This window comes from Rhinatrema bivittatum, chromosome 3, assembly GCF_901001135.1.
Source record: "Rhinatrema bivittatum chromosome 3, aRhiBiv1.1, whole genome shotgun sequence".
Classification (NCBI taxonomy): domain Eukaryota; kingdom Metazoa; phylum Chordata; class Amphibia; order Gymnophiona; family Rhinatrematidae; genus Rhinatrema; species Rhinatrema bivittatum.
Genome location: NC_042617.1, coordinates 492,396,806 through 492,413,310, shown reverse-complemented (window position 1 = coordinate 492,413,310; position 16,505 = coordinate 492,396,806). Strand labels below are relative to the sequence as shown.

The 16,505-nt window shown below is 41.3% G+C and overlaps 1 protein-coding gene across 1 annotated transcript in view; it reads left to right on the top strand.

Annotated features, from left to right (window-relative positions):
* Positions 1-16,505, top strand: part of LOC115088121 (cytochrome P450 2K6-like) — a 104,639-nt gene that overhangs the window by 74,567 nt on the left and 13,567 nt on the right. Inside the window, exons 5-7 of the mRNA XM_029596094.1 lie at positions 2,916-3,089; positions 8,292-8,433; positions 12,678-12,862. Of these exons, the coding sequence (XP_029451954.1) occupies positions 2,916-3,089; positions 8,292-8,433; positions 12,678-12,862 (501 nt within the window). The remainder of the gene's footprint in view (positions 1-2,915; positions 3,090-8,291; positions 8,434-12,677; positions 12,863-16,505) is intronic.

Sequence of the window (16,505 nt, the reverse complement as noted above, 5' to 3'; positions counted from 1 at the left end):
GGTCTCCCAGGGCCTCCCGTGCCCCCCACCCATTCCTCCCACCTAGAAAATGCTGGGGACAGGATATTCACTGGCCCCCACTTTCTCAGCCCAGGGGGGATCTGCAGACAAGGCCTAGGCCCTGGCCCAAGCCAGCAACCTTGCATGGGACCACGTTGTGGTGACTTACCATGGCCTAAGCCTAAGCAAGGCCGATGCTTTAGCCTGGGCCTAAGCCTCAGAGGCTTGATCTAGGTGAAAGCCTGGGCCCATAACCGATGCTGCAGCCCAGCCCAGAGGCTGGGACCCGATGTCTGGGCTTCATCCTACACCAAGGCCTGGACCCAGGCCTGAGACCATAGCCTAGCCCGGAGGCTGAGTCCCGGTACCAGGGCCTCAGCCCAAACCCAGGCCCAATGCCTTCAGGTTGAGATGCCGGAGGCCGGGTCCCGATGCCAAGTCCTGATGCTGAGTTCTTGGCTCAGAAGCTGGGTTTTGATGCCTGGGCCTTGGCCTAGACCAGGGCCCAAACCCAGGTCTGATACCACAGCCTGAATTGGAGGCTAGGTCCCAACACCAGGGCCTCAGCCCAGACCCTGGACTGGAGGCCAGGTCCCAATACCAGGGCCTCAGCCCAGACCCAGGCCCAATGCCTTCCGGTCCTGATGCCAAAGGCTGGGTCCCGATGCCAAGTCCTGATGCTGAGTTCTTGGCTTAGAAGCTGGGTTTTGATGCCTGGGTCTTGGCCTAAGCCAGGGTCTGGACCCAGTTCTGACACTGCAGCCTGGGCCAGAGGCCAGGTCCCAATGCCAGGGCCTCAGTCCAGACCTAGGCTCCTCTTTGGCATCTTCTTTCTTCAACTCTTCTTCACCACTTGCATGCAAAGTAGATAAGAACATAAGAACATAAGAAATTGCCATGCTGGGACAGACCAAGGGTCCATCAAGCCCAGCATCCTGTTTCCAACAGAGGCCAAAAACCAGGCCACAAGAACCTGGCAATTACCCAAACACTAAGAAGCACCCATGCTACTGATGCAATTAATAGCAGTGGCTATTCTCTAAGTATAATTGATTAATAGCCATTAATGGACTTCTCCTCCAAGAACTTATCCAAACCTTTTTTGAACCCAGCTACACTAACTGCATTAACCACATTCTCTGGCAACAAATTCCAGAGTTTAATTGTGCGCTGAGTGAAAAAGAATTTTCTCCGATTAGTCTTAAATGTGTTACTTGCTAACTTCATGGAATGCCCCCTAGTCCTTCTATTATTCGAAAGTGTAAATAACCGAGTCACATCTACTCGTTCAAGACCTCTCATGATCTTAAAGACCTCTATCATGTCCCCCCCTCAGCCGTCTCTTCTCCAAGCTGAACAGCCCTAACCTCTTCAGCCTTTCCTCATAGGGGAGCTGTTCCATCCCCTTTATCATTTTGGTTGCCCTTCTTAGCTTGATGTTACCCTTCTTAGCTTGATGTTGCCCTTCTTAGCTTGATGTTACCCAGGTAGAGAGTCCATTAAGCTAGGTTGAGAGAACCTTGCACAAATATCATCTTGGAGTGAGTTTCCTCACTCCAAAAGTCATCAAATCTTCACAAGAGACCACTGTTCTGTTCGTACGTCTCACGTTGAATGTCAAAGTGGCCCCTAACCCCCTACACTAATGCCTAAACCTCACCTCAAGTTACCTATCTAGGGAGATGGCATTATGGCTAGTCTCTCTTTCTTTCTCTCTCTCTCTCTCTCTCTCCAGCAGTGGTATGGCCCTTATCACAAAGTCTGAAAATATTATCACAATTTGTGCTAACTTAGCTCTTGTAAATACCCTATACAGGCCACCCAACTCACTAATAACCTTTTATCAGAATAAATCACCCCTTTAGAGAAAGCACAAACTTGTATTTATTCCACAAATGTTATCCTATAAAAGTTTCAACAGGTAATACACATTATTCCCTCACCCAATGAAACAACATCCCTTAGTTGCTCATTCACACAAACATATCCCATTCACAAACTAACCCCATTCATACATACCTTTACCCCATTCATACCTACCCAATAAAATACCTACCCATAACTACCCCCACAAAACAATTTTTACAATTGCAATAAATATCTTAACAGTTTTCCACACAAGAAAAATGTCATGGGAACAATAAAACATATGTTCAGAATCCATATATCCTTGGCATCTTCAATTAAATACTTGCTGGTTACAGTGCTCAATTCCTCCAGATAAATGTGCCTTAAATGCAAGGACTGCTGGTTATAATTGTCAATTATATATTCCCAAAAAACTTTCTTCACAGCATGCTCAAACTTGCTATACAGCTTCACAGTATGCCTATGAGGACTGCTGGTTAAAGTTGTCAATCATATACTCCTCTTCCAAGGAGGAACTGGCCTCACAGCACACCCAAAGATACTTGCTTCACAGCACACTCCAACTTGCTTTATAGCACACCTAAAGAAACTTAGCTCTTCACATAGGTAATTAGCACAAATTGCAATAAACTGTATATTAGCATAAAACATACCCCTTTTGCTATCGTATGCAATACTTATCGCATTTTGATAAATCCAGGCCTAAGTTTGGGACTTAACTAGACAAATCCTTTTGAATATAGATCTCTATCTTGATAGTCTATCTTGATAGATAGTTTAAATATTCAGCAAGCATAAGGTAATGGGAGTATATACTGCAGTATTAAGAGTGAAAAAAATATATTTTACCTCCATTACCCTTTCATTCATACTTGGAGAGGTAAATTGATTTAATCAGAAAGCAAGTGTATCTTGCATATCAAATATTTTTTGCAATATATTTTTTTACATTTTTCATTTTTATCTAGATTTCCATACTGGTTAAATTATCTACTTGCATTTAATTTGCATCATTAGATTTTTTTTTTCATGTTGTCTATTCCTAGTTGTGCAACATATACCCTATACTTGGATTCCTTCCTGGAAGTCACAGGACCGTATTTGAAAATATGAAAGAGTTACACGGTTTTATAAAATCCACATTCATAAAGCATCTTAGGCAACTGGATGAAAATGACCAGAGAAGCTTCATTGATGTATTCCTTGTCAGAAAGGAGGAGGTAATGTGAATGAGATATGAAAATGTATTTTGTTTTGAATATAATATTTGTATTAATGTTATCAATGTGTTTGAAAACTTTATGTTGGCAAATCATGTAGCCTACTCTAATATTTAGACAGGTCCTTAAAAAACAAGGGCTTCGTTAAGTATGAAGACTTTACAATACAGGGCATCTAAACTCAAGGTTTGTGAACTCATGCATTTATCTAGACCTGGGAGTGCTGTGGTAGTGGTTCCCACTGGAAAAACACATCCACCATCAGTCTCCCCATCTATAAGCCAGGGGAGAGCAATAATCAAGCCCACTAAAACAAATAAAAAGCAATTTACCTACTTAAGATGCTTGTCTGAAAATTGCCTTCCTTGAAAGTGTTCCACAATGTATTTTTAGCCATATTTTAGACATACCCAGAGCCATGCTTTGGTTAGGGGAGGAAGGTAATGTGCATAGATGGCACTTTCAAATCTGCTCAAGTTATTCTCCATGAAAAGTGCCTACAGAAAAAACAGATACAAATATCCAAAGGGACATGAAAATATGCCTGTAATTTTTCTTTGAAACTTAGGGCAACATACATGGGTAAATGTTACCCACATACTATGTCTCCACATGAAGTTTGAAAATTGCCCCCATAGTCTAGAGCAGGGATGAGCAAACTGAGGAGGCCTGAATAACCCCGAAGGGGGGCCCATTGGCTACCCAATCAGGGAAGAAAAAAATGGCTTCCTTGTTAAGTCTCAATGTTGTGGAAGCAAAGCAAGCTGAGGAAGAAGGAAGTTGTCTGAACTTAGTGACATCATTGCAAGCAAGCACATGGTAGCCATGCATCTCTTTCAGTGGGCCAGAGAAAGAAGATGCTTCTGCTATGATGGGCCCAAGTGGGGAGCTGCTTGCTCTGTGGCAGAAGTAGACAAGGGAAGATCCACTGCAATGTTCCACAACCCAAGAACCCTTCCACCCTCAAGGTCTGGAGATTCCCCCAGGATCTCAAGGCAAAGTGATTAGAGAGCTGGAGATTCCCCCCAGGATCTCAAGACAATTCAAGTATTCAAGCAAGAGTTTTGAGAAAAGAGATGTTTGAGAAGACTTTTGGATTGATTGACCAATATCAGAGGGAAGAGCATATGCCTAGTTTCCCAAAGGACTGAATCAAAAATATTTTTGCCCAGGTAACCAGTTAACAGCATGGGTGAAGAGAAGTTTTAAGACTTTTGAGCCAAGAACAAGAGACTTGAAGATTTTGCTGCTGGGTTATATTTAATAATTTTTTATCCAGTTTGGGATTTTTTCTGAACTTTTTGTGCTTGGGAATATTTTTCCATCTCACCAGTTTTATGCTGGAACTATGCTCTAGTTATCCCACCCTCATAGGTGAGGACATATTTTCTATGGAGAAGGGAAATGGAATGGGCAAGGAAACCATATGTTTTGTAGTAGTGATTTGTTTGATGCTGATTCTTATTTTTTGTGATTCTGGCCTGGAAACTTTTATTTAAGTTGCAATAAAGATTTTCTTTTGAACACCACTTTTGGATTCCTGCTGATTTTAATCCTACAACCCCAGTGTACAAATTGAGTGGATGGAAACTGGTCTGAAGCTTGGCTTCTATCCCTTTTATTAGTTCTGGTTTTCTTGCTTCTTTTCTAGACAATTTGGCACCCTCTGGAAATCCTAGAACTAGAGTGTGAGTTTGTGGCTAAGATTGTGATTGACAGTGACAGGCGCCCCAAAAGTTAATTCTTCCCCCCATCTAGACTAGACCTGGACCCATAACATCCCTGGATGTGGCTAAACCACCGAAATTGGGGATCTACTACACAATGATGGCAAGCTACGTTCTGCCCACAATGAACATGTATAATGCCATCAGAACAGCAGCTAAACCCAGGAAAACTAGAAAGATCAGGAAGATCACAACAGGAAATGCTGAGAACCCAAGAGGATCCCAACTGCATCCAGGCACACACTGCTCAATCCTTTTCAATTGGCCAAAGACTTCTAAAGCAACCAAACTTCAGGTGATATAAATCTTAGATGAGGGTTAATTTATTGCTGTTTAAGGTTATATGACCAGCTTCACAAGAGAAGGCAATAAGAACATAAGAACATGCCATACTGGGTCAGACCAAGGGTCCATCAAGCCCAACATCCTGTTTCCAACAGTGGCCAATCCAGGCCATAAGAACCTGGCAAGTACCCAAAAACTATTCCATGTTACCATTGCTAGTAATAGCAGTGGCTATTTTCCAAGTCAACTTCATTAATAGCAGGTAATGGACTACTCCTCCAAGAACTTATCCAATCCTTTTTTAAACACAGCTATACTAACTGCACTAACCACATCATCTGGCAACAAATTCCAGCATTTAATTGTTTGTTGATTAAAAAAGAACTTTATCCGATTAGTTTTAAATGTGCCACATGCTAACTTCATGGAGTGCCCCTTAGTCTTTCTATTATCCAAAAGAGTAAATAACCGATTCACATCTACCCGATCTAGACCTCTCATGATTTTAAACACCTCTATCATCTCCCCCCCTCAGCCATCTCTTCTCCAAGCTGAAAAGTCCTAACCTCTTTAGTCTTTCCTCATAGGGGAGCTGTTCCATTCCCCTTATCATTTTGGTAGCCCTTCTCTGTTCCTTCTCCATCGCAATTATATCTTTTCTGAGATGCGGCGACCAGAATTATACATAGTATTCAAGGTGCGGTCTCCCATGGAGCGATACAGAGGCATTATGACATTTTCTGTTTTATTCACCATTCCCTTTCTAATAATTCCCAACATTCTGTTGGCTTTTTTGACTGCCACATCACACTGAACCAACAATTTCAATGTGTTATCCACTATGACGCCTAGATCTCTTTCTTGGGTTGTAGAACCTAATATGGAACCTAACATTGTATAGCTATAGCATGGGTTATTTTTCCCTATATGCATTACCTTGCACTTATCCACATTAAATTTCATCTGCCATTTTGATGCCCAATTTTCCAGTCTCACAAGGTCTTCCTGCAATTTATCACAATCTGCTTGTGATTTAACTACTCTGAACAATTTTGTATCATCTGCAAATTTGATTATCTCACTCGTCGCATTTCTTTCCAGATCATTTATAAATATATTGAAAAGTAAGGGTCCCAATACTGAGGCACTCCACTGCCCACTCCCTTCCACTGAGAAAATTGTCCATTTAATCCTACTCTCTGTTTCCTGTCTTTTAGCCAGTTTGCAATCCACGAAGACATCGCCACCTATCCCATGACTTTTTACTTTTCCTAGAAGCCTCTCATGAGGAACTTTGTCAAACGCCTTCTGAAAATCCAAGTATACTACATCTGCTGGTTCACCTTTATCCACCTGTTTATTAACTCCTTCAAAAAGATGAAGCAGATTTGTGAGGCAAGACTTGCCTTGGGTAAAGCCATGCTGACTTTGTTCCATTAAACCATATCGTTCTATATGTTCTGTGATTTTGATGTTTAGAACACTTTCCACTATTTTTCTGGCACTGAAGTCAGGCTAACCAGTCTGTAGTTTCTCAGATCGCCCCTGGAGTCCTTTTCAAATATTGGGATTATATTAGCTATCCTCCAGTCTTCAGTTACAATGGATGATTTTAATGATAGGTTACAAATTTTTACTAATAGGTCTGACATTTCATTTTTTAGTTCCTTCAGAACTCTGGGGTGTATACCATCTGGTCCAGGTGATTTACTACTCTTCAGTTTGTCAATCAGGTCTAAATTTTCTAGGTTCACCGTGATTTGATTCAGTCCATCTGAATCATTACCCATGAAAACCTTCTCCAGTACGGGTACCTCCCCAACATCCTCTTCAGTAAACACCGAAACAAAGAAATAATTTAATCTTTCCATGATGGCCTTATCTTCTCTAAGTGCCCCTTTAACCCCTCGATCATCTAATGGTCCAACTGACTCCCTCACAGGCTTTCTGCTTCGGATATATTTAAAAACGTTTTTACTGTGAGTTTTTGCCTCTCCAGCCAACTACTTTTCAAATTCTCTCTTGGCTTGTCTTATCAATGTCTTACATCTAACTGCCAACATTTATACATTATCCTATTTTCTTCTGTTGGATCCTTCTTTCAATTTTTGAATGAAGATCTTTTGGCTAAAATGGCTTCTTTCACCTCCCCTTTTAACCATGCCGGAAATCGTTTTGCCTTCTTTCCACCTTTCTTATGTATGGGATACATCTGGACTGTGCTTCTAGAATGGTATTTTTTAACACCAATTACATCCAGGTTTAGTCATGGCTTTAGAGGTCAGGATTTTAGAAGTTCTTTTCCTGTATAAATGTCCCTCAGTGTGGGGAATTGAGATCTTGGTATCCTCCACTGGGTAAGAATGGGTATCCCAACGTGGCCAGAGTGTCCTATCAGGATGCAGGGTCCCTGGTTCCCACAGTACCTGAGGTCCATGGTGAATGTCTTGATCTCCAGCCTGTATGTTGTCCTGCATCTTAGGGTAGAAGCTCTTTTTGGGGGTCTCCAAAGGTCTACTTCTCTTTTCCAATTCAGATATTCTAGGACCTTTTGGGGGAAAAGGTTTACTCTGGAAGCAGATCTTAACTTCCAGTCTTCAGCAAGGAAGGGGGAAGAAGAAAATACTTCTTTCCCAAAAGGTAGTAAAACTCAGTTTTAGATAAACAGTACTGGAATCTTTCTGTGGTCTCTGTAACCTCCACTTGGCTGAGCAAAACTTGTACAGATTCCTCCTGCACTCCTGGAGAGGATGTTTCTGCCTCCCAGAAGGTACAGGATGCATAATAAAAGATATCAAAAGTATTTAAAAGTGAACAATATCTTTCTTATCCTTCCTCCTTCCAGTCTTTAGTAAGAAGAGCTGTCAGGACTGTATCTCTCCTTCACTGTTGTAGACTGAGGGCCTAACTTGGAGAGCACACAAAATACGTCTTCCTTCATCAAACGCAAAAGTACACTGCCTCGACTATACCTAAATTCACCCCCATTTGGGGAATGAGATTATACTCCCAGCCAGCCTCATGTGGAGGTGCTGTAAGGAATGATATATCCCTTCTAGCTGACTAAATGCAAAGGTAGGGAGCTAGGGCCATCTAGTGGAGATGCAGGTGTCTCTACATGTTTAATTGTTTTGATTATTAAAATTATTTTTAAAACACTTACAGTTCAATTTATGATTTTAATTTATAGGAAAAGGCTAACCCAAATTCATATTTCCATGAGGAAAATTTAACTTGTGTTGTGAGAAACTTGTTTTCTGCTGGAATGGAGACAACTTCCACTACTCTCCGCTGGGGTCTACTATTAATGCTGAAATACCCAGAAATTCAAGGTAAGAAATGTATTATAGTTTATCACTTTCTATGATAGTGTGCTAGTTCAAGGGTATTATAGGTTACAAACTGATATGACACCAGTCCTTCAAAATGGCATTTATCTGGTTTTAACAATATAACCTGAAGTAATGTAATTGTTTTCCATGTTTTAGCATATGAAATGTCTGAGTGTGGTGGAAAATACAGCAACAGGTCTCTCTGGCACTCTCTTCCTCTATCTTTCCCATGGCAAATATTTAAATAATCTGATACATTATTGACATTCCAGCCTTTCTTTTTCTGCTGTTGTGCCAGTGTTACTACAGACACTTTACCAAGATTTCCAACCGATCTTAGAAACAGACACTCACCAAGGTTATGCCTAGTGATCCATCCTACAAAAGAACATAAGAATTGCCATACTGGATCAGACTATCAAGCCCACTATCCTGTTTCCAACAGTGGCCAATCCAGGTCACAAGTACCTGGCAAGATCCCAACAGTAAACAGATCCCATGCTGCTATAGTGCAGTGATAAGTAGTGGCTATTCCCTAACGGGTGGATTTTCAAAGCCCTGCTCGCGTAAATCCGCCTGGATTTATGCGAGCAGGGCCTTGCGCGCTGGCGCGCCTATTTTCCATAGGCCGCCAGCGCGCACAGAACCCCGGGACGCGCGTAGGTCCCGGGGTTTTTGGAAGGGGGCATGTCGGGGACGTGTCGGGGGCGGGGCCGAACGACGTGGCATTTTGGGGGCGGGGTGAGGCGTTTCGGGGGCAGGACCAGGGGTGTGGCCACGCCCTCCGGAACCGTCCCCGGGTCAGGTCTCGGCGTGCCAGCAGCCCGCTGGCGAGCGTGGATTTACCTCTCCCTCTGGGAGGCGTAAATCCGTGGATAAAGGTAAGGGGGGGTTTAGATAGGGCCGGGGGGGTGGGTTAGGTAGGGGAAGGGAGGGGAAGGTGAGGGGAGGGCGAAAGAAAGTTCCCTCCGAGGCCGCTTCGATTTCGGAGCGACCTCGGAGGGAACGGAGACAGGCTGCGCGGCTCGGCGCGCGCCGGCTGCCGAAAATCGGCAGCCTTGCATGCGCCGATCCAGGATTTTAGAAGATACGCGCGGCTACGCACGTAGCTTATAAAATCCAGTGTACTTTTGTTTGCGCCTGCTGCGCAAACAAAAGTACGCGAACGCGCTTTTTTTAAAAATCTACCCCTAAGCCCTGATTTTCAAAAACATTTACATGCTTAAAACTGGGTTTTACAAATGTAAATGCACTTTATCCATATAAATGGGCTTTTGAAAATTGCTACAATATATGCCTTTTGAATTGTCCATAGTTAGTACCTGCATAAAGTGTAATATGTGGGTAAATAGCTTTTGAAAATTGCTACAATAGTATGTTATCTTTACAAGCATAACTCCTTTGAAAATTCACTTTAAGTCGATTTGGTTAATAACAGTTTAAGGACTTTTCCAGGAACTTGTCCAAACTGTTTTTAAACCCACCTATGCTAACTTCCTTTACCCCCATCCTCTGATTTCCAGTTCTTAATAGTACGTTGAATGAAAAAGAATTTTCTCCAATTTGTTTTGAATGTGCTATTTACTAACTTCTGAGTGTCCCTTAGTATTTGCATTTTTTAAAAAGTAAATAACTGATTTACATTTACCTGTCTTTTCTATGAGGGCTGAACATTTAAACTGATGGTATACACTTCTAGTGCTATTAAGAAAGTACCTCAAAAGCACCCGGGATCGCTCTGACCCCACTATTTATCCCACTGATTATATAGGATACATTATCTGGCTATCTTTAGCTGGAAAACTTGCTTAACCGGCTTACTGAACATGGACTCCCTATGTCCAATTAAGTACCAATGATGCGTAATCATTAATTTATTTTCCATATTTGCTAGTTTCATTATATTCTTGAAAACTTAAATCTTTTCTCTTGGTAGCCATTTTGAATTAGTCGTTCACAATCCATATAAAAAAAAGATCTTCTTTTGGTTCCTTCACATGCCTGCTTTGATTTTGAATTTTAATTACTTGTGTAACCCCTGGGCTGAGGTCCTCACTGAGGAGTTCATAGGCCACCCTCAATTCCAAGGGCTTAAGCTTCCTAAACTTCTTATGCTAGCCTTAAGTCCCTCTGTTTTCCAGGATTCTTTGGTGGTGGGAGGGGTAGATTATTCTTCAAGGCCCTCAGTGTTGTTAAGACAGTCTTTGCATACAGAAGTAATATCATGCTGGAAGCTGATTATGATTTCCAACTTAACTTTTACTGATAATTGGTGGTGGAATAGTAAAAATGATTGTATACAAATCCTCATGCAATCCTATCCATTTACATGTTTTGCTCTTCAATAAATCTGTGACTTGTAATTCCTAATGCATATTTTCTTTTAATCTTGATCCTTGCCAATTGTAGTTTAGAAGCTCCCTCCCAAATTTTAGGGATGTAGGTATATTTAATTTAGTTAATAGGATACACCATAAAGTTCCATTGTGCATATCCTTCACCAGATCAGTAGAATGTACTTCTCAGTTGAATCTCCTCTCTTCACTATCCAGGTGATAGCATAGTGGTCAATGTTTTTCTTCCAAGATTCAGCCGAACAAAGGTACATATGTTCAGGGACCTCCTTGAGCAATGGTTATGGTTGAACCACTCCAGAGGCAGAAGTGAGAAGGGGAAAGGAAGTTAGCAGCCAGATCAACAAGGAGTATCCAGTATCACAGTCAAATACCGAATTAAAGTAGTTGATCATTGTTTAAAGCTATGAAAATCACATTAGTACAACATAAGTCTACAATGATTCTAGTACTTACATAGTAGATCCCTGTCTCCTATGTACACAGTAGTAATAGAACGGGCTCTGTACTAATATATGGGCATTTATTATGGCAAGAAACTTGGATACCAAATCTGTCACCAGTGAACAAGGATTATGGCAGACCTGAATGATAAGACTGTGGTAATGTTTACATTTCCAGCATAAGACTTTGTGTCTGCTGGAAGGACCTAGACTCCATGAGTGCAATCAATAGCCCTGATGACATTTGGGAAGTGAGCAATAGCAAAGAAGCCCTTTTGTACCTCCCTTTTTTCTTTCTCATTACATAGATACTAGATATAATCAGGCATGTAGGCATCTATGACCTCTAGAGAAAGAAAACCGATTGATGTCAGTCTTTCCTCCTTTATCTCTCTGGAAGGAGTCATTCATTGAATAATGACAACAGTCATCACTTTCAACTCAGCAGACATGTTGTTTAGGTAGCCTAGACAGAAGTCATGTATCCACTCACACAGCTGGGAGACGAGAGCTTTAGTCAACCTGAATCGCTGTAAGAGGCACTCTCGGTAAGCAACTCAAAAACTGTCATGAGATGAAATATTTTGCTGCAGGATGTTAAGTGGCTCATGCAATAAGCATGAAAAGAGTTGACCAAGTGGAAAGACAAACCCCACCCTTTCTGTACCCCTTTTATACAAGCTGCTGTATTGTAAGAAATGAACAAGGGATGTATTTCATCTGGGGCAAGTGACCATCTGATTTCTTCCAACTGGTCATCAGACCAGCGATAGGAGAGGTGCAATGAAGATCAAATAATCTCTCCTTAAAAGGAGCCAGAAGCAAGTCTTTTAAAAATGAATCCCCAAGATTTTGTTTGGCTTCTGTTCCAAAGTAATCAAATAGAGTAAAATAAAATAATATGATGAGGACTGGCTCTCAAAAATGCTGAAGGGAGAGGAGAGTAATAAAATAAAAAGTTGATTTTTCCTCCCACAAAATGTAATGGGACAAATAAAACACTGGCTGAAATTACTCGTACTCTGAGCAGAATTAAAATATTTGAGATGGAGTCCTCTAGTAACGTAATGTGATCATCACCCTGTGTATAGAAGAGTGAATTGCTGGTTATGGATAGGAAGAGGTGAGGAGAAATCTGATAATAGAACATGTAGACAGGCACTATCTCCTGCATCCTGCAAGCATCTGTATTCGGTGCCCTTGTGAATATCTTTTGGTGAATTTGAAAACAGCTCAAATAGCTATAAAATATCTCTTTCTATGACAGTAGATGTTCAGGAAAGAACTACTTTATTCTTCTTGGAGACCAAAACATAAGGGGGGATTAATCAACCGGATTACGTTTACTGGTTATTTTGAAGGAAGAAGAAATCCCTGCTGTTTAACTCAGAAAATATACATTGAATTTTGTTCTTTTCACGTATTCCCTTATTTTATGAAATTTTAGAAAAAGTTCAGAAAGAGATAGAAAGAGTCATAGGATCATCTCAGCCTCGAATTGATCATCGGAAACAAATGCCATATACTGATGCAGTCATCCATGAAATTCAAAGGTTTGCAGATATTGTTCCAATGAATTTACCTCATGAGACTACCACAGATACCAATTTTAAAGGTCATTTTCTACCAAAAGTAAGTGAAAAAGATTTTAAAGATTTTGATTTGTTCCATTTTTATGAAGTTACAGATTTCTTATATTTTAAAATTATGTACTTATTTATCTCATGTTGAGGGAAACCGAGCAGTGTTTCCCAAGCTGGAGGCACAAATTTACTGAGAGCTCAAAGTGTAAATTGGAAAGAAACATCAAGAGCTGGAAGAAACTTTTCATTCAATTCTACCAAATATTCAGTATGTGGCAGAACCCCCTACCCCTGGGTCTGACCACAAGAGGCCACTAATTTCCCTGTTTAGAACACACTATCAAGGAGCCATCCATCCCCCTCAGTCCCTCCCACCTGGAGGGTCTAGATTGGATTCCTAAACACTATTTAGCCCAGCCATTTTAGAACACATTGGGTTCAGTTTGAGGAAACCTTGTTTAGGTTTCACACTTTGGTGAGGCATCCCAGCTTTACCCAGAAGGAAAATGAAGGAGTTTCTTTTAGAAGTGATACCACATCATGCACTCCCTGCCAGAGTGTTATTCTCCTAATAATTTACAGAAAAATTCGATTTTTACACCTCATACCCTTTTGGGGCAAAAGGGCTCTCATTAGGGGATCAAATACCTGTGAGACCACGCTAAACCCTAGGTGGTAAGCACCCGTGATGGATCCTGCTGCAAGAGACAGTGAGAGCAGAAGATGTATCCAGGTTAAACTTTAGAAATATTTTTTGAACTTGAACAGTGTTAGGAGGTTTTTCAATCTCCTCTCCCTACTGAGATACAGTGCTGAGGTAGCCTGATCCCCTTTGACTTTTCCCCATGAGAAGCCCCCCCCCCCCCCCCGAAAGAACAACTAAGGAAGGAAGAACAAGACCAGGAGACCCCATCCAGATCTCCACTCTATGGGACCAGGACGGGCTGGGTGTCTGAGAAAATGACCTAAGGTAGGATTTTGCTGTTACGTTGGGGACCCCTCCACTAGGATTCCTGATAGTCACTGGGTGAATTTTGTACATTAATAATCACCATGGGGACTCTACCCAGATGCCTGAACAAAAGGACACCTACCTACCTAGAATTACACTTGTACCAACAGTCAGATGTAACTTCACACTTATGGACAAAAGGACTTTAATTTATGATTACTAATTGGTTAACTTGTATTTAACACCCAGAAATCACCCTGGTCCTGCTTGATTTCTTATAGCCTCTTACTTCATGAGATGCATATACAGTCTACACACACACTGGGAGCAGCACAACATCATCTGGGCCACAAGCGAGAGCCTATCCCCTTAAAAAGAATCCCCCCCCCCCCCCCCCCCCAACCAGGGATTAAGAGTCAAGCTTGGGAGTAAATTACTAGCTGGAGCAGCCCCTGAAGATAAACAAATATGTTTGTGTGCCCTTGAGGTTAAAATCCCCGTTAAGGGTCGCAAGTAAAATTGTGTTGGAAATTAGACCAATTTTTAGCATGATCATTGCTGCTGTTTATATACTTGAGATCATCAGTGCTGTTTACAAGGAAAATAAAGGGTGACTTGGTGATGAGCAACAACTTAGGGCCTAGTAGTTAATCTTCCCCCACAGGGAATTCTGGACACTCAGAGTGATTTGACATCTTTTTGAGAACTGAGCAATTAAAATCTGAATGGAGATGTGTGCCCTAGGCCCCTATCCAGGACTATTCTGCCCGAGGGTTACACTTGTCTATACTTTGCTGGACTATGTTGCCCCTCTCCTGAATATAGCAGGCATTCCAAGGGACCATACCAGAAAACAGGCCTGTATGTGGTATTCTGAAACCGAAATGAAGTCCATCTGCTAAAAGCTTTGCATCACTTTTGTTGGGTTACTGCACCAATCATTTATGCATCTCAGCCAATGATGCCAGTATCACCACTTTTTCATAGACAATACCTAGGATGGGGTTGGCTGAGATCACTTTAGGAAACTACAGAAAGAGGCTGGATGATCATTGACCCCACATTTAGCACATCTCTGTCTAAACCTGCAGGTCTACTGCCATCCACACCTCACTGTGTTATACAACTTACATGGTTGTGGCATGCCCGCCATAACTGGGTCTGATTGTCCGACGTAACATGGTTGCATGGCTGGCAGACTGGTAAGGCCGCTATTCCCTGCTAAGGGTGAGCATGAAACCCCAAAGGACAACGTCTAGTATGAGTCATCTCATTCAATTCAAAAGCCAGTGTTTTGGAAACCCCAATCTGTAGATTTCTCACTTACATGAATATAAGATTTGTCATACTGAGTTAGACCAAAAGTCCATCAAGCAACAGTGGCCAATCCAGGTCACAAGTACCTGGCAGAATCCCAAAAGTACAATAGATTCCATGCTGCTTATCCCAGGGATAAGCAATGGATTTCCCCAAGTCCATCTTAATAATGGTTTATGAACTTTTCTTCCAGGAAGTTTTTTTTTTTTTTTTTTTTGTAATATATCTTTATTATTGCTCAGCATATAACATAGGCATCATGGCAACATCCCGAACAAACCGGGCAAACAAGCAATGGAAAACTTTCAAGTTGGTGTTACACAAAGACAAACCATAATACAAACAGTATATAGGGAATGCAGGGTATACCTATCAAAAGTAAGGACAACCAAGGACCCATTGTATCCTATATACAGTGGGGGGGGGTTAGGGTGGGTGACAAAGGGATAAATCTCTATATTGCTCCAGGAAGTTTTTAAAAATCTTTTTTTAACAAAGCTACACTTATAGCTCTCTCCACATCCTTCCACAACAAATTCCAGACCTTAATTATGTGTATATTTTCTCCTTTTTGTTTTAAATATATCACCTAGTAACTTCATTGAATGCCCCCTAGTCATTATAGCTTTTGAAAAACAACAGATTCGCATTTACCCATTCCACTTCACTCTTTATTTTATAGACATATATCATATCTCTCCTCAGCTGCCTCTTCTCCAAATAAGAGCACTAACCTTTCCTAATAGGGGAATCCCCTTTATCATTTTGGTCACCCTTCTCTGTGTCTTTTCTAATTCTGTGTCTTTTTTGAGATGCAGTGACCAAAACTGCACACAGTACTCAAGGTGCGTTAGTGAAATAAAAACATTATGATAATCTCTGTTTTATTCTCCATTCCTTTCCTAATTATTCCTAGCATTCTATTTGTTTTCTTGGCTGCTGCTGTACACTAAGCAAAGGATTTCAATATATTATCCACAATGATGCCTAGATCCTTTTCATGGGTGGTGATTCCCAAAGTGGAACCTTGCTTTGTGTAGCTATAAATCAGGATGCTCTTCCTTACATGTATCAAGTTGCACTTGTCCACATTAAATGTCCTCTGCCATTTGGATGCCCAGTCTCCTAGCCTTGCAATTTATCACAATTCTCTTGTGATTTAACAACTTTGAATAATTTTGTATCGGCAGTAAATTTGATCATCCCACTCGTCATTCCCATCTCTAGGTCTTCTATGAATATGTTAAAAAGAAGCAGTTGTAGTACAGATCCCTGGAACACTCCACTATAAATCTTTCTCCTTTGAGAAAATTGGCCATTTAGCCTTACTTTCTGTTTTCTGTCTTTTAACCAGCTCTCAATCCACTAGGGTTATCAACTGGCTCCAGATTTTCAGGACAGGTTGATCCAGTCCTGGTTTTAC